General features: G+C 39.5%; 1 protein-coding gene and 1 long non-coding RNA gene across 5 annotated transcripts in view; one reads left to right on the top strand and one right to left on the bottom strand.

The window, feature by feature from the left end:
* Trmt61 (tRNA methyltransferase 61) overlaps positions 1–23185 on the top strand; it is a 108122-nt gene that overhangs the window by 70863 nt on the left and 14074 nt on the right. The window contains exon 3 of the mRNA XM_022068987.2: positions 3020–3189. Within this exon, the coding sequence (XP_021924679.1) occupies positions 3020–3189 (170 nt within the window). The remainder of the gene's footprint in view (positions 1–3019; positions 3190–23185) is intronic.
* The window catches only part of LOC110832192 (uncharacterized), a 96515-nt gene that overhangs the window by 61271 nt on the left and 12059 nt on the right, over positions 1–23185 (bottom strand). The window lies entirely within an intron of this gene.

Here is a 23185-nt window from a genome sequence, read left to right as displayed (position 1 = left end):
ATTAAACGCGATTTCATATGCGCGGAAGACCAAGTGGTTTTATGCTGTGAACCACTAATAAATGTAGTCTGCAAACTGATCATGCATCTTGAGAAATAAATCCGGGTCAAGATCTTAAACCGCTTATCCTCTGTAGCCGCGGTCAATCGAACACATCGAAACTGCACTGTACCTTCAAATTCCAGTTATCTCCAATCTTTTCCCACACCAACTAAAACTGTAGTTCATCACTAAACCGTCGTCTATTTCCAACATATAACCGCTTAAAAAAGTTGAACTGTAATTCTACTATCAGGTTACGCCCTGAAACGGTCTAAATATTATTTTGTAACCATCTTTCATTGTTCTTACCCTTCACCTCCCGCACTGCTGGTCAGTTCCCCCTCCTTCGCTTTCTAGTCTAAAGATTTTGCCTGGTTTGTAAGGCCTGTACCTGTTCGGGTGAAAGGTGACAGGAACGTTCCGACCGGGTGTATAAAATATTTAGATGTACACATTAAAAGTGTGCCTGTATTTTGAGGGGAGAATGTCGTCAAATGATAACTGAAGTTCTTCAGCGTAACTAACTCTACACTGATGATGTTCTTAGGTAGATACCAGCTGTTTGGAGAAAGTAGGATTTGAAGTTTTCGCGGCGGTGAGTTTGAAGATGGTTGTCTTCTGGGTTGTTGTGCCGTCGGTAAACTTCTATCAGACTACAAGGCGCAACAGCCCAGAAGACAACCATATTCTATTTGGAGAAATATATCATCTCCATCTTGAGGGCTGAAGATCTGAAGACAGTAATTACCTACGAGTCTTCAAGGCGTCAGAACCCAGAAGAATAACACCATCCTAAGAACCTAAATTTCCCAACAAAGAATTTTTATTAAAAAGCTTATGGTTGGCCAGCTGGTATTGTATTTACTGCATATATGGATGTCGAACCTACATCACCATGTTCACAGAAGCCTTATATTAAGTCATTCCGGAGCTAGTTCAGTCCAGTGCAGACTTTCGTAACCTAGTTCTCCGGGATTCGTTTTAATATAATTAGAAACAGGAACAGGACTGTGTAACACAACGGTGCACTTTAGTTCTTTAGAAAGAAGAATTGTATTATTATACACCCGGTTCCTGCTTCTTCGGATCCCCGGTATTGTGGTTGGAGAGAACTCATGGGAACTTGATTGGTTTGTCTGAAGCAGGGTGATTTACAAACGTTCCTCGTTTCAAGTCATCGATATATTACAGCAATGGACTGATGTTGCCAGAGTAAGAGATCAAAGCGCCCGTCCTCAGTATGTTTAGTACGCAGATACATTTTGTACAACTCTTAAAAGAACTAAGCGGTAACAATTTTCATTAACGAGGTATTTGTATCAAGTGGTGCTTTGCCAGAAAATTATGTAAGAAAGAGGCTAATTTTGTTTGTTGAATTGAAGATGTCCGCCTTCTGGGTTGTAGCACCTTGTAGTCTGGTAGACGTTTACGAGTGTTTCTGTGGTAACTGCTGCCTTCATCATCAGGGGGATGATGAAGGCAGGAAGTACGTCTGAAACTTTGTTAAACTTTTACCATAAGGCCAAGGTCTCATATTTAGAATTTCAGTCAATACAAGATGTTATGCATCACTGCTCAGACCACCTTAGCCATCGCCAGTTGTCCCAGCCAAGGAGCTCCTCCATGGGCTGTTCCCGTGGATAAAATATGATGCTGAGTAAACTAGGAAAATCCAGAAAAGTGTAATGCTCTGACATAATATTTTCTCTCAATAAAATTCTGTAGTTCCAAAAGTGTTAAATAGCTGCCCATTATTTTAACTGCTTGCTCGTACCTCATCTTAAATACATGAATATAATATTAATAATTATTTGAGAGATGGCGTTCTAATCTTTATTCTTGTTATGTTAAATCACACATTATAGCCTGCAGAATTAGATTTGCGCCCCAGTCGATTTTCTGACGCTCGTATGTATATGTAGGTTTGTAGTAAATTAAATTATACAGGTCTGTGTGTGTGTGTGTGTGTACTACGAACCAAAAATTTGGTTTTCGAGCAGCTTATACACTTTTGAATTGAATAAAAATTTTCTTGGATATTATCCATCGTCTAGTAAATATAAAACGTAAAAACGACGTTTCGGAGATGGGTCGTCCGGAGATAGGGATTAGCTCTATCTAGTGGGCCCAACTGTGTAGGAACCTGAAGACGGAGATAGAGTCCCATCTCCGAAACGTCGTTTTTACGTTTTATATTTACTAGACGACGGATAATATCCAAGAAAATTTTTATTCAATTGACTCTTCACCATCGTCAAGAAGTTTTAGATTTGTTATACACTTTTGACTCTAATTAGTCCTATTAATGTGGGAAATTTAAAATATTTGAGGACATTAGCAAATAAAAACTTTATTAACGAGTGAATTAAAGGTAGGCTAAGTTCGGAAGTGATTGCTATCATGCACTTCAAAATCTTATACCAGCAAAGAAAGACCTGTCAAAGCTGACGGGAATGAATTTTTTTGTGTCGAACAGTAAAACAATTTATTGCAGCATTATTTTTGCAAATCGCATTTAAAGTATAAAATTTCTTTATAAAGTAAATTACTCTAAACGTGGAAACATATTCACGACGTTTGAAGCCTGAATTCCGCTGAACGCACCGACAGCCCGATTCCAGGCTTCTGTCAAACGCAGACCCCGCCACAGGCGCCACCGTAGAGTCGTCTGTATGTCTTGTTACCAGAGTCACCATTATCAAAACTTAATTTCAATTCATTACGCATCGCACGAACGGCGTACTGGAACAGTCAAGCGTACGTACGCTGACAGTTACATTAGGAGTATATTACGGCAGGCAAGATTTTGCCTAATGTGACAGGAACCCTAGTCAAGGTGGCCGAATTCGAACTGGAACCTTCCAAAAATCATCAGATGCAATGTCACGTTGTACTTGTATGTAGAGGTGAAGTGTTCATTTCATTGCTGGCAGTTTGTTCGCCTTCCTGTGACTGCTGAGACTTGTGTGTTGTACAGGTGGGCGGTTCGTGTCCTTCTCTCCGTGCATCGAACAAGTACAGCGCACCTGTGAGGCGCTCCGTCAGCATGGCTTTGTGGAGCTCACCACCTTGGAGTGTGTCCAGAGAGAGCTGCATGTCCAAACCCGCAGCTTGCCAATTCTGCAATTAGACTTCCTGCAGCACCAGGTAGACTACCATCGATGTCTTTATAGGCAGTTCGATTCCTAACGCCGAAGAAACAGATTACCAGTAATAACCTGTCTGTAACTACTGACTCCGGGTCTGTAACAGCGAAATGTTTGTCCCTTAAAATACGATAAATGCTGCCCATTAAAGTTTGGATTAAACGTAAACTTTAATTCTTTTCGAAAATGTTTGCTCCATGACTGTAGTGCGAAGACCAATGTCATATTGCCTTTAATAAAGTTAAATGTCTTCTCGCCGAAAAATTTGTGGCGTCGTGTGGCCTGCTTGAATATTGCTTTCTACTCACGTAAATTTCTTCCTAGAAGTTTGTGAAAGGAATATTACTTTCACAGATGTGAAAGAATTAAGTTGTATTGTAAAAAAGAATATGTGTAAAGTAGGCTACTCAAAAAAAAACACGAAGGAAAGAAGAAGCTGAAAATGAGTAATTCTCAGTAACGGTATAGGCGCGTTAGTGTACATAGGAAGCAATTTGTACTTCAGATCTGGATCATAAATTCATCGGGCAAATGCTGAGCATTATTTTTATAAGGTTCTTGTGTTAAACGGAAATCTTTCTCAAATTGAAAAATGTTTGCATCCGTATGATTCCATTATATAGAAGTGTATACACTGAATAAAGATGGCTGTGTTCTGGGTTGTTGCCCCGTATAGTCTAGTAGACGTTCATCGACGTTTCAGAGGTCCATATCTACAGGCCTTTGCTTTCATCCGACTTCTACTACTGGCAGTACTGAGGTGGCAAACGACCCGGAACATTTTGTTTTACGTTTAAAAATCCACATTTCTCTTTCGCACAACTAGAAGTGCCTTGAAGATGGCTGTCCTTTGAATTGTTCACCTTGTAACCACACTCTGATGATGGGGGCATCTAGCACCTCTGTAACATACGCAAACATCTACCAGATTAAAGTCCAGAAGAACCCAGCAGACAGCAATCTTCATAATTGTCGCCGTGAGGACCTCAAATCATATTTAGAGGTTTCTTTCTTCCTTTATCTCTGTGGAATGAGGTTGTTAGAAATTTCTGCTCTAATCTCTTCGTATTAGAAAGTACGTTAGGAGTCGGCGGTTTGCCATTCAGCCTCCGATCCGATTGTTACTGGGAGTGTTTTTTTGTTGACGTTTACAGTGCGTGAAACTTTGTCTTCCTCGCACGCATTTTTAACATTTCGCAAAAGTAGGGGAATTTCCTTTGATAGTTAAATTATGAAATATATGCAGCCACATACCATTTTCTGGGCCGCAAAATCTCGGCGTTATGCGGACGCAGTCTTTCATACAAGAGAACTGAACTTAATAAATCATTATCGAAATATTAATGCGAGTGTAACAGTTGTATTTTCACATTTTGTAATATCTTTAATCAAAGTAATTGCAATGCACGTACGACCTAAATTACTTGTTCATGACTTGCCTCAGTACAATAAACTCACGTTGTTGTGAACAGGTACGATATAGTCATTTCTGCGGTGTCAGTCTGTATGCCTAAATTTAGGCGTTTTTGCATGTTATGTTCACGTGCATAATCAAACAGACTGTATGCAGTCTAGTGCAATAGACCGTTGTGGGGAAAACACGAATTTTTATTTTCTACCCGTGAATGACAATTTGTAAGGCAGGGAATAGGACAAAAAGATAGAGACGGGCAGCAGATTCAGCCTGACGTCTACCCCCCACGATGTGACGGATACTGTCCCCCTGGTGACGCTGACGCCACTTCATCTGTCACCCTTCACTGTAAACCAGTTCTTTTGTTCTCCTAGCAAGAAGACGTAGCCTTATCGATGAATAAGGACCGTTTTGATAAATTCGTCTCTTAGAATTTCTTTCTTTCTTTCTTGGGAGTGTCGTGAATGGAGAGATATGGCATCCTTTTTTACTTGTGCGAGAGGTTTTAGAAACAAGCTGTTTTTCGTACTTTCAAATCATGGGCTACTCAATGTATTGTTTAAATGCACAGGTTTGATTTCTATGTGGTTTTAAGTTGCTGAAACATGAGTTAACATATTAATTTGCATTTGTTTAATTCAGTTTTTGATTGTCTACACCCGTTGGCCTTTCACCGTGGTTCTATGAGCCCGTGCAATATATGCGCAGTCACTTATTGAACGTAGCTTGTATTTTCCATCTCCGGTACAATAACCTAAAATTTTATCTGAAAATAATTGTAACTTTGCATGTTGCCGTGGGTGGATTTGAAATTTGGTCTCTCGCTTGGGAAATTAGCGTAGACTGAGGACTGGAAACAAGCTGCTGACGAGAATATTGGGCTTATGACAGAGGAAGTAACAGGGAGATGGACAAAACGCATAATTAAAAGCTTTATAATTTGTATTCTAAGCCAGATTTTATTAACATGGACCAAATCAGTGATAAGAAGATTCCTGTCTTCTGGGTTGTTGCGCTGTGCAGTCTGGTCGATGTTTACCAACGTTTCAGAGGTCATATTGTCTCCGTCGTCCTGATGACGGAGGCAGTATGACTTCTAAAACGTTGGTAAACATCGACCAGACTACACAGCGCAACAACCCAGAAGACGGAAATCTTCATATTCACCGCTGTGAACACCTCAAAGTGTGTACGATTAGATAAATCGGGATTTATAGTGCTATCAGTGGAAGTATGAATTATGAAATTTAATGGCGCACCGGAATTTTTGTTTCTAATCGGTAATTGACAATGATTAAACGTCTAGCAAATGTTATTTATTTAAGACTTTTCAGATTTTGACTTTTTGTGGTTGACGGACATATTCAGATGGAATAGAGAGAAATTCGTAAGTATATTATATTCGTTGTGAGTTAAGGAATGAATGGAATTGCATTACATTGCATGCTACCGGAGTCGCCACCGTCAGAGATTATTTCAATTTTTTTCCGTATCGCACGAACTGCGTACTCGTGCAGTCAAGCGTGGCGGACATTGGCTATTATGTTAGAAGTAAAATATTACAGGCATAAATGTTCATTATCCGAAGATGACAGCAACAGAACAAGATTTGTAGGAACAGAAGTCTGTGAAATAGTAAAGTAAACACAGGCATTCGAATCGTATATAGACCTAATAATTCCGGTCTTCGAGTTCCTTCAGAAACATAAGATGGCTGTCTTCTGGGTTGTAGCGCCGTGTAGTCTGGTAGAATTTTACAAACTTTTCAGAGGTCCTTGCTGCCTCAATTATCAGGGCGTCGTCTTGTTGATGGAAGCAGCAAGGTGAACTTGTACCAGACTACATAATACTTTTCTGCTTCACTCCATCTTCAAATTTTTCCCATTTCCTCTATTGCCTTGCAACATATAGTACAGACTTATGTTTTCCTACATAATTTATGTTTCATATCACGACGAAGGACCAACAGAATGCTTCTGACAGCTTCGAAAACAAATTTTGTCTTGCGATGTAATTATACCTGTCTTTTATAATCGCTTACATTCTGATAATGTTACTGCCAGATAAATTACTTTCGCCAATTTTTTAATTCCTAATTTTAATGTTATCATCCAGCCATAAATGTAATATTACTGTCTCAGTCACAGAACCTTTAACGTGCATTCAGTTCTCTGAGATGTGTTTCCTTAAAGTATACACAACTAAAGACAACGTTCTTAAATTTAATTGTAAGAATCGTTGACATTTTACTTCTAATTTTAACTTCGTTGTTCTGAAATTTGTTAAGAGGAGAGTATTATTGGCTTTAGGCTAATGTGACATTCCAGAAATATGAAGTACAGAAATCTACAAACAGATGTGATGCAAACATGTGGAAAGTGAACGAGTATTTGTAATGCGCTCCAAAAGAGCACACCTGTGCTAATACGTTTAGGAAGAGTAGGTGACTTGCATGTCGAATAGACGAAACAAATTTGCGTATTTCAGTGGTCCATAAACTATTTGTTAATTGTAGAATCTGTGCTGAAAATGATTTGGTCTAGGTGAGGAATTAACAAAGTAGTCCAACAGTCCACGGGGATGTTCCTTTGGTAACGATAAAATAAGGACCACGTCTTGAAGGCATGTGGTGGGATCCGCATTTATAGCCCGGACAGTTATGGAACTTTGTCTGTTGGTATCCTGGAGCATGCCTGCATATGTTGGTAAAGGGAGAAATTCTGCTTCTCACTGGAATCGAACTTCGACGATCTATTCGTAGTCATTGTATTTGCCAGCTTGGCTGTCTCTTAACTTTTATCATTCGTTCGATAATTATTACGCGCGATTCAGCTGACCGTCCGTCGCTCTGGCATTCCGCTAAGCCGTTAACGCCGGAGCTGAAGTCCAGCCGCGTAGTCTAGAGAGCGAGCTAGCCTAGTGGACCCAAAGCTCCGCGGATGATCCCAACCGTCTTCATTAACATAAGAAATGAAGACTAGCTATAGAATGTGCCAGTATAATAGTGCAAAACTTAAGGAGCATGATATGGGCGGTGCGTATAGCGCGAATGGCGGAGACGAGAAATGCATACGAAATTTTGGTTGGAAATTCTGAAGGGAACAGATTATTCGGACGACCTAGGCGTATATGTTTGGACAATATTTGAAGAGATTGTGAAGATGGACATCTCCTTGGTTTCTGCGCCGTTTAATTTGTAATCCTGATGATTGATACGTTAAGCACCTGTGAAAGGTCGGTAAATTTCTGTTAGAACACGACGCAACAGACCAGAAGATAGCCATCTTCAGTCTTGAAAGTGGGTCTTCGGGAAACAGAGTTGGAGGATGTGAATTGGATTCTTCTGGTTCAGGATAAGGACCAGTGGTGGGCTCCTGTGAACATGGTGATGAACCATCGGGCTACATAAAAGGCGGGTAATTTCATGACTAACTGAGCGTACTATTAGCGTTTCAAGGAGGAATCTGCCCATGGAGTTTGTTGGCACGGAATATCCTCTATATCAAATACAGGATACCACAATATAATTGGTATAATAAACCAACCACAAACCTCCTAGGTAATTAATTGTTGTGTTTTTCAACATAAGGGCCGCAATTAAATGGCAAGAAAATAATGTGATTTTGTAGTTCTACATCCACAGTCATATTCACGGTTTGAGCAGGGTGGTTCAAAAGTTCCTACAGAAAGTGTTCATTTCGCAGCGAAACAGTCGCAAGAACTGATGAAAGCGTTCGTGACATTGAGATCCATAAATATCACCGTCCGTCCTATCGGCTGTTTCTCATTAGCAGCACAGGGGAAGTAGGTTTATTGTAATCGCAAGAATAAATTAGTAAGAGAAGTTGGAAACTTGATTAAATGAAGGTATTAGTGTGTCTGCATGTACGCACTGTGCGTACTACTGCATATGCCTGTGATGACGTCGGATTTGGGTTTCATGTTTGTCATTTTGAAAACAACAATCGAAAGTTAATAATATCATTGCCAAATTATTATTTATAATGTTATTTTGTATGAAGTCCTTTCAGTCCAGGGAATAAGTTATTTAACAGTTTTATACCTTGTTCTTTAAATTAAAATGTGATTGTGAGTGATAAAGTCTGTTTTTAGTCAGTTTTATGTCTGTAAACGCCGATAACAATAGGCATGATCATCAAAGCGCCTGCTTAATGCTGTGTGGTGTTTAAATTCCGTGTAATTGAAATTTGATTTTTATCATCGCTAGTCGTTCTACTTAAATATTTTTGCCCCAAATTTGGAGGTTCTATTGTTTTCTGGGTTATTTAGTGACGTTTTCTCAACTTCAAAGGTAATAATAATATCGAAACACAGGATAATTATATAAACCATGAATTGGAAAAGACTTAATATAAATGGGTTGTGACTTTTATCAATGCATTTTATCGGGATTTGGTAAAAGGTGCAGAAAAACACGAATATCTTTGGAATAACCGGTTTTGGGCCAGAATTATAACCAGGATTATCGCGATAAGAATGGTGGGCTCTTCAGCCCCGCGACATGGACGTATGGTTAGAACACTTTGAACTGGCCATGTGAGAATTCATAAGCTCCGACCTTTTTATCACAGATTCCCATGGCTATCAGAATAACGTGGTGAGCTCCATTCCATTATGCGTTCTGTGTGTAATATGCACGTACTACAACTGCCGGACGTAATTTCCTATCTTCAAATAATTACTTGTGCACAGAGTCAACTGGAGATCTACGATTACAGTCCTCTTAATTATTATTATTATCATTATTCTCGTGTATTTTTGTTTTGAAATAGTGTAAAGATCATTTAGATAACGGGTATTATTCCGCCATGTTCGGTGACATCTTGGGTTATGATTTTAATTTATTTACATTCCACCGCGTAATGTCTTAGTACCGCGTTGATCCATAATATGTTGTCTTCCATTTGTAGAAAACGTATTTCGTTGAACTGTGTTTACGGCAATTTTAAAACGAGGCGGTGTTGTACGTTCTGTAATTTGAAGTCACTGTGTACGTTTTTGTTAATTAAGAGAAACTCTTCACGTATAAGTTCTACTAAGAAAATGGTAAACATAAATCACGCGGGAATGTACGATTTGGAATGGTCATTTTCCAACGTAGATGTTAGTGAGTGTTTGAACAGTCCGTTTTGGTCTTGAACCGAAGATTTTGCATGCGTTTGTTCAACTGTAGAAGGAAAGAATCAGTTTATGTAATCATTCAAGCAGGAGGTGACCACAAGTCTGTAGAGGAAGCTGTAAGGTGCACAGGAAACCGTTCATTCCCTCATTTGGAAAGAACTTCTCAGGGTTTGGTCCTCTCCCCGTTCACAACCACGTCAAATTATGCACCGACGTTCACTTTAATTCACAATTCATATCCACTAACCGTCCAACTGCCTTGTCAGTTCCCGGTAACACTGCAGTGGCTCGTAGCTTTGAATATTTCATAAAGCGGAACCACAGCCTCATTCCAGTGTCGAAATGGCACTGATCAAGAGGGTTTGGGTGGGGTAGGTGAGTAAACGGCTGTCTCTTTCAAAACTGCAGGATCTACACCCTATAACCTTCAACGTTTCTATGCTGTGCACGATATATATCGTTTAAAAATATTGGTTCTTGTGGTATGCGTTGGTGCTGCAGAAGATCGGTCATTTCGTCGCACCGTTTATCAGCAGTTAAAGCTGTTCATGACCTTCAAGTAATAGTAATTGTGGGTTACCATAAACATGTAAGCCACTAACAGATGGAGGTTTCTTCGAATAAAAATCAGCATGAAAATAGATAAATAACCTCTAAAAGTCAGCCAGCTTTCTTTGTTGCCAGAGAAAGTAAATGATTATTAAATCAACCTAGTGTACGCAAATATTTTGCACTATCTGAATAGCTTCTGAACCAATTGGACATCTTCATAAACCTCAATACATTGTATCACCATCATATGCCATCTCGAAGGGATAATATTTTCTCTCTAACAGTGCAAATTCTAATATCCAACATTAGTATTAGTGAAGGCTTCGTATGAAAAGTTTCCGTTAATGTTTTGTTGCAAAGTGCAAGGAGCGGAAGAAATTTGCACACGTGCATAGAAAATTAACGAACTTTTACACATTCTAACTCAGCAACTAATTTCCAGCATCGTTTCTTAAAAATATGATGCGATATTCGACATCGATATTGATTCAACGTATTCACAAACCTATATCATGTAATTTCTTGGCAGTATAAAATTATTTTTATTTATTGCAAAGTACCGACTACGAAAATTTTGGAAGAGACTTCTCAGTTCATTACGAAGAAAGAAATCTATCAACAGTCATAGCAAATAAAGCAGCACAAAATGTCAGAAACTACTGATCGAAGTGCATCTTAAAGTTCCAAAGAGTAACAGTTGATAGATGCCAATAGGAAGAGCTATAAATCTTTTAATAACTTGAATCGCAGTTCCTTTCGGCCAGTCGGACGCTGTGAGGCCAGCAGCCGTTTTCTTTGAATCAATCTCCGGGTCTTCTACTTCCGGCACGACCTGTGAACCGAGCGGATCGGATGAGATGCTGAACTGGATCATTCCCGTGACTTGCCCATCATAAGGTCTTCTCCCGCCCAGCTAAGAGCTACACCACCCTTTCCTCAGCATTTCGCTACATTACAGAGAACTTCAGAAAGTACGTGCCAAGCCTTTGCGGGCGATCAAACGTGAGCACATTGCAAGTATCACAAACAACAGCGGGCCTTATTACCTAACACTTCAAATCTCTTTTGGAAATAGATTATTCTTGTCTATAAATCAGCAATGGTACATCCTGTGTATTTTTACCCTCTCGCATTGCATTAAAATGCAATCATATGTTTAATTATTGTTTTGAAGCGTCGTATGTTTGAAGTCACTAAAAAGAAGAAGCCGGCTAAGTTGTAATTAGAGGAAACATAGTTTATAAATTTTATATGAGCTATATCAATCTTTCATTAGATTAAGTTAAGCCTATACCATGGGTTTCTGAACTTCTTATCTCTATATTTGTTGCTTCGATTGCCTGTGGTAGATAACGTGATGGTATTTGATTTTTTAAACTAATCAGTTAGAGACCTGGCACGCTGTTGCACTGAATTATATATTCCAGAAGGTTACACCTGACGAAAGATTTTCTGGTAACGCTTCTACATTAAACACAGTTCCTGTTACCGAACTTGCGTCTAATGGTCTCTTTTAATTATATTTACGTCATCTTTCTGTAGCACGCGGGCGGCTGATTGTTCCCTTAAGTCCAGTTTACGTCATCTCTTAATTTTAAACTTCGTTTATTCTCTTAATTTTGTATGAACCAAGATCGGCCCAACCGGATATTTGAAAACGGATTTGAAAACTGTTACATTGTAAATAGCCGTTTTTGTGTATTTGATGTTGAGGTTCTTAAGCTGTACGTAATTGATTTTAAGAATAAATCTTTGTCTGCCAAGCTGTGGATATTATGCGCATTGAAGCCACGTACAAATAAGCTGAGAAGTGACCTGATTTTTTGTTCGGCTTGTGGATCTCTTGTCCGTACTTCCATTCCACGCCTCGAGTTTCCGATGTTTACTGATGTAAAAGTCATATGAATTATCGTGCCATCTCAGTAGCTTCCATTCCCAAAATGTTTTGCGTCCTTAAAATTGCTTAATATTACCGACGTTTTTCTGGTTGCTCCTTCAGAAGTAATGAATTTTTGGTTTCCATAAAACAAGCATTTCTTGACCTACTAAGTACCTACCAACTTTTGAATGCCTAAATAAGCAAGCAAGTTAGTTAGTTAGTAAGGTAGTTATGACAGTCTAAATAAATAAGTTCGCAATTTCAAGTTGAAATTTCAGAACTTAAAATTTCCAGGTGAGTTCCCAGAGACGAAGAAGAGGTGTCTCTCTCTCAATTCTATCTCTACCCCTCTGGTCAGATTAGAGCCTGTGGCTGGACACCCCTGTATCGAACTATATAGTAGATCTACCTCCTTCCTTGTCTTTGTACAAAACTAATACTTTGGATAAACGACGACAGCAAAATCCACCATGTATTTTTCACATATAGGTTAAAAGGTTAAAATGGATCATGAAATAGATTAGTTGAACAATTGGATGCTTACATATCTTAACAAGCGTTTGTCATTATTTATACCGGACACAGAGCTCAGCCAGTCTGTCTGACAGTGGGGAGCCCTCTACACGTCATCTTATTGTTACGTGTCATTCCATTGTTTAGTCTCATGTGGAGGGGTTGGTACTGTCACTGGCTCCATGCCATGTGCATTCTGCAGTAATGTCTTGTAATGGCAGTAGGCCTATGATCGTATAGATTTCCTGGGACTACTTGTTTTATTATATGCTTTATTTTAAACCATTCCACCTCTCAGTAGCAAGCACACTCACTTTATGGAGGTGGCTAAAGTGATTTAAATTTGTTACCTTTGACCTGTAATGTTGGATTTCTTATTTCTGACGAGAGCGACATGCAAGCAGGGAACCTTGTTATCTAGATGCAAGATTCTTCCTTGTTGAAGGCCTCGGTTCCGACAATGGGCCGAATTAATTACGGGTCTTTCTGCTTTCTACCCTAATTATCTTTCCTTTGGTAGTCAGAACTTCTTAATGTTTTAAAGACATTAGCCCACATGGTTCGCTATCTACATTCTAAAGTTTATGCTTTGTTTCCTTCCTGTTTATAGTAACAAACGTAACAACAGTGTATTTTATAAAGTGGAAATAAATAGTAAATTATCCTCAACAATGTTGAGAATCAATAGCGTTAGTGTAGCTGCAACACTGTGCACTTGTATACGGGAGGTAGCCAGGTCTAATCTGTGTACGATTACCATCTATTTTCCCCGAGGGTTTTGTTGTTTTCCCCCGGTCTATCTAGGCAAATGCTTGGATATGCCATGAAACAGACCTCGTCGATTTCCTTCCAAACGTTTACGAATTCGCCATTGGTCGTCTTCTCCGCTTAAGGTATGCTTTTGGAAAGTGTCGTAAAATATATTCTAACGAAGGCCAGTAGTTATTCAACCTATGAGGGCGCTGAAGTCTGACTAATAAACAGAATAACGAGATCGAGTTCTTTTGGACAAACAATTCCGTTTCTAACCACATTATCACTCGCCTTGTTTTGGGTATAAAGTAATAATGGGTTAATGTTATTGAGGCTAGGCAGAGTGAGGATAATAATGTGGCATTCGTATGGAAACAGGACGATTCTGATTTGATGAAGTTGGTCGCTGAGCTTCAATAAAGTTTGTCCCAGGATTCGAACAGAAAAACCCTTCGAGACCATAGCAATTCACTTTCCGAGTCTTTCTCGGCCTGTCAGAAGTTGCAAGGGAAGTTCAGTTACATACACATGACCTCTATAATGTATTCCTTTTGAAGAAAACCTGAAGCTGCGTGTGGTACCGTGAAGTAGGTTACTATAGAGTCGCTGAGATTAATTTCATTCTGCCCACGATTGGGGATACGTACAATGAAAAGTTGACTTTGAAATTAACACGGTTGAAACAACACGTGTTTCCGTTACATGTTCCAGTAGTCATATTTACTTACAAATGAGTCGTGATTACCTTATTTTTCAATCTTTCAATTTCTGTTATTGTAAGCAGTTAAGGATTCTAATGCCATATCATTCACGCCTTACCTTATGCGATGTTAATAAAACGTACACGTTTTGGCATCACGATTTAACGTCAAACAAAGTAGACGAACTAACCCACTTTTTTCATTATTGTATTATTTGGACACTCTTACTTACATTCAAGTGAGAAAATTGTGTGTTCTCTTTTGCTTCCCCTAAGAATGTCCATCCTGCCTCGCCAGCCTGACAGTGTGACAAGTGTAAAGCATTCCTGCAATTTTATTCTTTAACAACAATAAAATTCTGTAGAAAATTTGTCTAATATTAAATTTGTGCTAATGATAAAAATTAACGCAATTAAAAGCTTTTATTTTTGTTATTAATATTTTACGTGGTCAAAGGTGGGATTAATTGCCAGTAATCGTGGAAATAAATATCTATAGTAGTGTCAGAAACAGGTTTGGTGCGTTGATTTAATCACTGTTTGATGCATGGTCTGTTGAGGGAAATTATGCAGCACTTTGAACACGCAGTCATTTAGACTTAAGCTCACGCGAGGAGAGCGAAAGAAGTTCGGACACGATGGTTGCCTACATAACAGAATTATCTTCTCCATCACTAACCATGTGGCATTTTATTACCACTTATCTAATTTTATCAACAAATCTAGTACTTGCTGTATTCTAGTGATACAATCTTTAAGTTGACTACTGCAAGTGTCAGTTTTAAGATAATATTTCGTAACCCCCCCCCCCCCCCAACTACTGCTAATTACGTACAAACGATGCACATGTACGGTCGAGAGTGACAGAAATGGGCTATTATGCTAGGAGTGCTTGAAAAAGACCACGAAGAATCTCGTTTATGCTTGTTTCTAACATAATTTTCCTATTCCTATGGATAATTTGGTGTGAACGAATGTTTTGATCCTGAATGGTAAAGGATATGAAGAGGAGTGTTCATGGCCGCTTCTAAATTATGGAAGGTATGACGGCAACCGGGAAATACCGTGTTCTGTCGCGGTATGTACCAAGACCAGTACGAACAGTGAACTAAAAGTCGACAACCACCAATCAAAATGGAGGCATTTCAACATGTAGGACAAGTTTAGACAGTCTATTGTTATATTTCCAGTGCGTCTACTACATTCATATGTATACAGGACGTCGTTGCACGCATTTAAAAAATGCAGTAAACAAGCTAACGTACTAATGTAAGATTTGAGGTTTTCACAGCGGTGAATATGAAGATTTCTGTCTTCTGGGTTGTTGCGCTGTGTAGTCTGGTCGATGTTTACCGACGTTTCAGAGGTCATACTGCCTCTGTCATCAGGGCGATTCTCGCCCTGATGACAGAAATATTTAACGTACTAATGCTTACTTTAAGGGTGATTAAACCTCTACTGCTTGTTACCTCAGAATAGTCAATAATGAAGTTGTCGCTTTCCTGACTACCAGGGCATTACATTGATTCAGTGAATGGGTCAAAGGGTGCTGGGGAACATATGCTTTGATATACCCATTTATCTGTCATTGATATTACCAGTCTTCCCCCGTTCTTTCCTTGTGTTGTGTGTACAGCATTAATTACTGAATCGCCTTGACAGTCTGGTATCGTTTGACACGCATGTGGACTGATCGCTAACACGTCTGTGAGTATTAATGTATTGAATACAGTTAGAATCAACATTGGATCTAGGAGAATTCAAACTGCATCATACAAACCTCGCGTTACCGTCTCTGAGAAACAATTGGATCATTATTTGAATATTTCGGGAATGTCTGAAGAATTCAAGGCATAATATCTGTGTTGAGTCTCCTCCCCCTGTATAACGGATGCGCAGACACTAATTCCAATGATTTGTTTCTAGATATGGCGCTGTTTTTGCCGCGTATCATTACGAGTTATGTTTGTGTTTGCTTTTCAAAGCCTATCAATAGTACTCTTCTTATTTTTGTGGGAGTTGGTTTCACATAACCTAAGGGCATGTGCTTTATCGAAAGGTGGATGCCATTTTAAATTGGCGTTATTAAAGCATTGTATGTAATTCGAGATTGTAGGACTATAAAAAAGAAACAAAGAAAGAGTTGTATAGCAAATCGTAGCTTTACTTTAAAGCACTTATCATCCAAGACTTCCCAGCGTTGTGTACTAGTGATGATACGATAGCCAATAAGAATCGCTAATTTAAAATCAATTACCTCAAGTGGAAGATGTTTATACAGCTATAGACAATGCTCAAAGAGCCAAAATAAAGCAAAAGTTGAGGTACAAAGCCTAAAATAAGGGATAAACAGTAATATTATACATAACAGCAAGTTTCATATATGTATCCGAATAATTTAGGTTAGTTTAAACGTTTTGTCGATATGGATCGCGCTTCAAACTATATAGTGGAGACGTCGAGAGCTGTGGACAACGTATGAAATAATGTGAGGTCCCCCAGTATTTACGTCTGCTTCCATTATACATGAGTTTCTTTGTAATTAGCTAGCATTAATGGATACAACCATGTTGGCCGAGATTATGAGCACGTGGTAACTTTATTGTAGCAGCGGATGGTTAGCGGCATGCTCAAGGCTATTTTACCACGAAAATTAATATCGTGTTCACTGGCGCTGTGGATAAATTGGTTTACTGTAGAATGAGACATTAGAAAGTTCAAAGTTTTCTCGCATCACCTAAAGGCCGTCCCAGTCTGTACGTTTTCATGGGTCAGAGTCTAACAGATTGTTATTAAATTTGGTATTGCAGTCTACTAAAATTTGCTAATTGAATTAATTTTGCGCCGTGTAGTCTGATAGAATTTTACTAACGTTTCGGGGGTCCTTTCTCCCTCTATCATCAGGACGATAACTACGTGACTGCACGGCGCTACAACCCATAATACAGCTGCCTTTGTAAAACTTAACAATTGTTGAATTGTTATTATTACACATATGATGCTCACAATAAACTTGTATTAAAATCTTTATGAGTAAAGTAAAGAACAGGATTTCTGAAATCCTGTCTCTGTTGTTTTACTAGTCGTATATTAATGACTGCTCAGTTGCAGATGTGGCTGGAGATTAAGTTTATGAAACTTCATAAAAGTTTTAAGGACTTGAAAAAGTGAGTCGCCTAAAGGAAAATGACCCATATAATAACCCAACATTTTCCGAACATCCAACTCTGATGTTGACCTTTTAATGAATTTGTTAATCATGTAGTACTCCGACCATACGTACACAGCATGGCAGATGCATTCATGAACAGACAGCTGCCATCAGGGATGACAATTTGAGCATTGCTGGAAAATCACAGTTCAGAAATTTCTTAAAATATGTGACTAGAGTCGTTTTCATGTCGAAACAGTACCAAATTTCTTGAAAGTGATTCGTGAATTGTTTGATGTGGTATCATTTACGGAACTCTTGAAACCTTCTCCCGCCCTGCTTTTCCATCGGTGAAATGCACTTGTTATGGACCGTTGACTTCACCTTGCAAGATTTCAACCGACCTGGTGGATCCCAAACAACTACCTAGGTGCAGCCGTCTATTCCACGCCCTTTCTGTACCCCCTTCATTACTTGAGCCGTCATTATCACAGTCTACCCCTCCTCCTCTTGTTTCTGTCGATTTTACTCTCCGTGGGAATAAAGAGTTTGACCTTGAAGACGAGGCTACGATTTTGACCTCCTGCTGATGCTATGTTGCAGCATCTCGCGAGAGTAAACAAATGGTAAGAGAGGCGTGGCAAATTGCTTGACCGTAGCTGTCCATTCGCTCTGAAGGGACAGAGGTTAATTTCGTACCAGTGACTTTATCCAAGATTACACTAACGTGCGTAATGTCCCGTCCCTCTGAATTCCGACATGACCGCTGACGTAGTGGCTCAAGGGTCACCGTACGGTGTTCGATCTGAATACGAAACAAAACCGGAATTTTTTTTAAAGATTTTTTCTGCAGGAATCTCTAAAGCGAAACACACAACATAACTCAGCGGCGGGAAACTTATTTCCCTTCGTACTCCGTCGATAAGAACAAAAAAAAATGATTGTGAAACATGTTTTTATGATGAGCTGAAGCTGGAGAAAACTGCATAATGAGGAGGTTCACAAATTCTATTCTTCGCCAGATATTAGGCGATTAAATCTGGGAGAATGAGATGAGGGGGCGAGATAAGTGGATAGAAAGGTTTTTAATCCGGAAACCTAAAGAGATCACTTGGAAGACCTGGGCGTAGATGGGACGATAATATTATAGTGAATCTTAAACAAGGTGTGAGGGCGTGGACTGGATTTAATTGACTCAGGATAATCTCCATTGGAGGGCTCTTATGAACGTGGTTATGAACCTTTGTGTTCTATAAAAGGCGTGAAATTGCTGATTATTAGCTTCTGAATATAGACTCTGTATTTGTTAATTATGAGCTGGGAAGTCAGTCACTAAACTTGCTATGGGCTACGCGTTGAAGGTTCTATTTCCCGGGGAGTCGGTGTCTGTTTTCTTTGTTGTCACATCCGTTCGACTCTGGGGTCCACACAGCCTCCAGTCCAATGAAAAAAGGATGATATTTCCTCTTGGGTAAAGCGGCCGGAGCGTGAAGCTTATGATTCATGTTATTCTAGTACTGAGATTATAAACGATGTTGGTTTATCTCCGCTCTTCCATAATTATAATTTGGCACGGCTTTACAAATCTTCTTGAACAAGTCTAGAGTAATCCTTTTGCTGGGGTATGATGGGAGGCTGAACGAATTTGAAGCAGGGCGGCTTTGTCCACCACAAATGCCTTATTGTAAACAGTTCTTCGTGCAATATCGTTGACAATGACAGACTGGTCCAAATATTTCGTGCCTTTATGGACTTCTAAGATTCACCACTGTGCTGATAGAGGTCTGCCATTGGGCCCTGTACAGTTTAATCTCGTTCTCACTTCACACCTCTTTTCCATTAATATTATCGTCCCTGCCTAGGTCTTTCAAATGGTAACTTCTATAGTTTTTCCGAAAACAAATCTACAGGCCGTTAGCTTGCAGTTTTCACCCCGCCCCGAGGTTAATGGAACTTGGTATTTGATGAAAATGAATGGTTAGCTTCACGCTTCAACCGCTTTACCCTAGTGAAGCGATCTCAACATTCATCAGATAAGAGGTTTAATGGGTGCGTGAATCGATTTGGATACACAGGCGAAGAAACAAATCTTTGCTTCTGAGAGAATCGAACTGCAGTCATCCAATCCTTTATTTATTTTTTTACAAATACCTGTCCCTTTTTTGATTTCTTATAAAGACTTTCAATTATGTATTCCCCTGAGAGTTTAAAAGCCTCTTATGATTGCCAGTGTCAAGACTAAATTACCACACGAGAAATTATAGTTCAAAATAAGTTCAGCTGGAAAATAAAGTAAAAATAGGCCCAATACTGGTTGTAAGACGTCTTAAGTGTAGTAAGAGTGTGGGTGAAGAGGCACCAATACGCACACATGAGGCGGAGAGACGTTCTTTGGGACGGTGCTATCAGGTACGAACTGGAATACATAAAATACCAACAGCAGAACTGGTTTGAAAGCCAGCTCTATTATTGCGGGGGTGGGGTTGGGACTCCATGCCCCTTAGTGAAGAATATCTCATTGCGGAACTAGCCCACCGTCTGACCTCTGTATTCTTCCATAATTAATCACGGGTTATTTATCTCACGTGATTAAGGTCGGAACTTCTCTCGCGCTTGTCCAAAACCCTGAATACAATGAAGTGTTGCACAATGTTCGCACGGATGGCGCGCCGTGTCCTCAGTTCAACAGATTTTATATGTAAATACACCTGCCCCGAAACACCTTAAAAGATACCAGGTTTGAGTCTCGGGCAATTTAGTTGTTATTCTAACTGAAAGTGTTCGCTATTATTCTCAGTCGAATTTCGCGAAACCTTGAAGCGAGTCTAAAATCTTGCCTACTTATTCGTGGACATAATCCTATGGTTCTTCCGACAAAAATACGTTTGTTGGTAACATTTTAGGTTCTTGCGGAGGCGAGTGTGAAAATGACTTCTGGGGTGTTGCGTTGTGTGGTCTGGTAGAATGTTACCGAAGTTTAAGCGATGTTGCATCGAACCTCTGAAACGTATTGCCTATTTATGACTGAACAGTTTGCTTTCAGTAACATTAACAGAAATCATAGTCGCTGAAGCAGCTTCATAATGGTAATTTATGTTTTATGCTTTTGTTTATTTATGGTTTACTTAGCCACGCTGTCAATAGCTGAGACCAAAAAAAATATATATGGTGATTCATGAGTGATGAAAAGTATATGGAGCGAGGTGGTCGTAGTCTAATTTAAGATACTACCTTAGCATTTAAGTTAAGGAACTGTGGAAAATAACGAAAAATCTGTCAGGATAACCGATCTACGGCCGGGATTTGAAGTCGAGGCTTCCCTAATAAGAAGCAGGAGTGTTAACCACTTGATCGTGTGTCTTACTTTATGAGGTCTCTGATTTAACTTTGTGTATGGTTATGTAAGCCGAGGCTACGTCTCTTCCTGTCGACTTCTCTTATTTCCTCCGTATCCTTTCTTTACCATCTTTCTTTTTCACTCTTTCTTTTCTCTCTCTTAAGAAAGTATGAAGGGACATATTAATTTTATTCTTGTCTTTCGAACTCCCTTCGCCCCTCCATATCATCTCTCTCCTTCTGTTTTTTGTTCATTCGTTCATTCTTCCTTTTTCCTTCTTAAGAAACAAAGAGGGGGCAGAACCCAACATAACAGCGTCACATTAAATACTGTCAGTGAGCACGCAGTTTGGCTAAATGTCGATTACTAATGAAGGGAGTGTGTATTCTGCACTGTATTCACACGACACGCGTTTCCGGGACGGAACGGAGGATGTGGACCTCAGACACTCTGCAGATGTCCGTTGTCCCGATGATGAAAAATAAAAATTCGCTTGCTTCATTTTTTGTGTATGTAAGTTGTCATACAGTGCGGCCACTTTTATGTGCATTAATACGAGTATACCAGGTGCCCACATCACTCATTCTTCTGCCGTTATCTTGTTCAATTCGTATGCTTCGTTTATGTCTGTTTGGTTCATCGGTTGCTGTGAAAGGCAAAGTTTCTCGCCTGGAATTCACTGGTCATTTTAACCCAATATGAAACTAAAGAAACTGAGACAACCAGGCGAATATTTCAATGTTGTTCTGGGTTGATACGCTGTGTGAACTTGCGGGTAGAAACCAATGTTTTGGAGAAACATGCTGTGTCTATCTTAACTGCTGAAGAAATTTGGAAATTTCCGAATTTTTCTGTGTATAAGATGACCAGCTTCACACACACACACATTATATAATAAAGAAATACGAAGTAGACCTACATCAGTTACCTTCGGACTTTTGGGTCATTGTATTCGAGTGTGAGTAGAAAAACCGTCAATTATCGCTAGTCACAACGCCCTACTGAAACCTTTTTGTCAGCGTTCATTTGAGATTTACGGATACCGATTTCGTATGAATTAAATTCATTGCGTATGAAATCCTTTCAAGATCATGTACGGTGAATGGGATGAACTTAAAAGGAAGCGGTGTCTGTGTGTTACATGTAGCTTAGAACGCTCATTTTCAGGGGACTGAGAGAACCAAGGTGCCAAGGTGTTATTTTAAAGTTTGCCATTACCGGAATTCGAACCAGATAACACGATTGATCTTGTGGTATTCTTTACTACCATATAGTGGTTTGTGCATCATTACATTTTAGCGATATTTTTCTCGTATTGTCTGTAGTGGACTAGATACGGTTACATTTATTCCATTTCTCGTGACATGTAGCCAACTTGAAGATGGCACACTGGTATACATAGAAGCTATAGGCGTATTTTGTGTCGAAACGGTACTTGTCATAAGGGAAACTATGTATTAAATGAAAACACGACAGTACAGTCGAGACATGATTAATCGACTGTGTATTCTCACGTTCGATGAACGGCAAAACACAGCGCTGTTTATCATCTGTGTAAAGTAAAGCCTACTTATCCTGCATAAAAGCAGTCTTATTGTTATTGACTTTCTAGGACAAAATAAGGATGAGAATATTTCACACTGAAATTATGTGGGTAGAGAAGTGATAGCTTATCACGGGTCGCTAATCTTCATTTGCCTGGATTTATTATCGATGACTACCACCACAAATGAACTAAAGTCAAGCAGTCCTTATTTTCGAGGTCTCAAGAAAGGTGAGAACACCGTAGGAAATTGCAGACGAAAAATCTGAAGGAAGAGTACGTGGAGGGATATATGGTATTGAAAGTACCTTAAAAAGGGCGTAAGTAAACTGTGCTTAAGCTGCTCTGAATAAGGCCCAGTGGCTGGCTGTTCTGAACACAGCAATGAAATTTCAGGCTCCTTAAGAGGACTGAAATTTCTTGACTAGCCGAACAACCACCAGTTTCTGAAGAAGGGATCTGTTCCATGATGTTAGATGGTGTATAAATTAGTACAGCGTACTGCAGTGTCGACCGCTGTGGTTTTCCAGTAACCACGATTTCACGTCAGACGTTTAAGCCCACACAAGAAAGCGAAGCACGGTGCTAGCAGTTTGATAGCCAGGAAGAGAGAAAGACCCCGATGTGAGTTATTGTCTGTTGCTCTGTTCCCACACAAGCGGTGAATGCAGTTACTGTCTTGTATGCACCGTGCCATATATGGATATGTGGAGTAACGGAAATCCAGAACAATATGCAAGTTTGCTGCTGCATTCAGCAACTACTGGGTCGACCCCACCAGCGACAGCTTTCTGCAGGCAACGTTTGCTGTTTCTAGGTAAACGATATGCAGCGTTACCATCCTATCAATTCTCGTGCTTCCATCTGAATAATGCCACTGGATTACATAGCGAAATAAGAATGAACTGCAGTGTTACTGAAAGGAAAACTTTGTTTTTCAGTGTGTCAGAAAGTTTTTTACTCTGGCATGGAACAAACTGGGGCAGTAAAGAAGAAATGAAGAGATATAGCGT

This window comes from Zootermopsis nevadensis, unplaced genomic scaffold (genome assembly GCF_977971745.1).
Source record: "Zootermopsis nevadensis isolate Lab colony 2312 unplaced genomic scaffold, Znev_1.0 Znev_ptg000002l, whole genome shotgun sequence".
In the NCBI taxonomy this organism is placed as follows: Eukaryota; Metazoa; Arthropoda; class Insecta; order Blattodea; family Termopsidae; genus Zootermopsis; species Zootermopsis nevadensis.
This window is presented reverse-complemented; position numbering and strand designations above follow the sequence as displayed.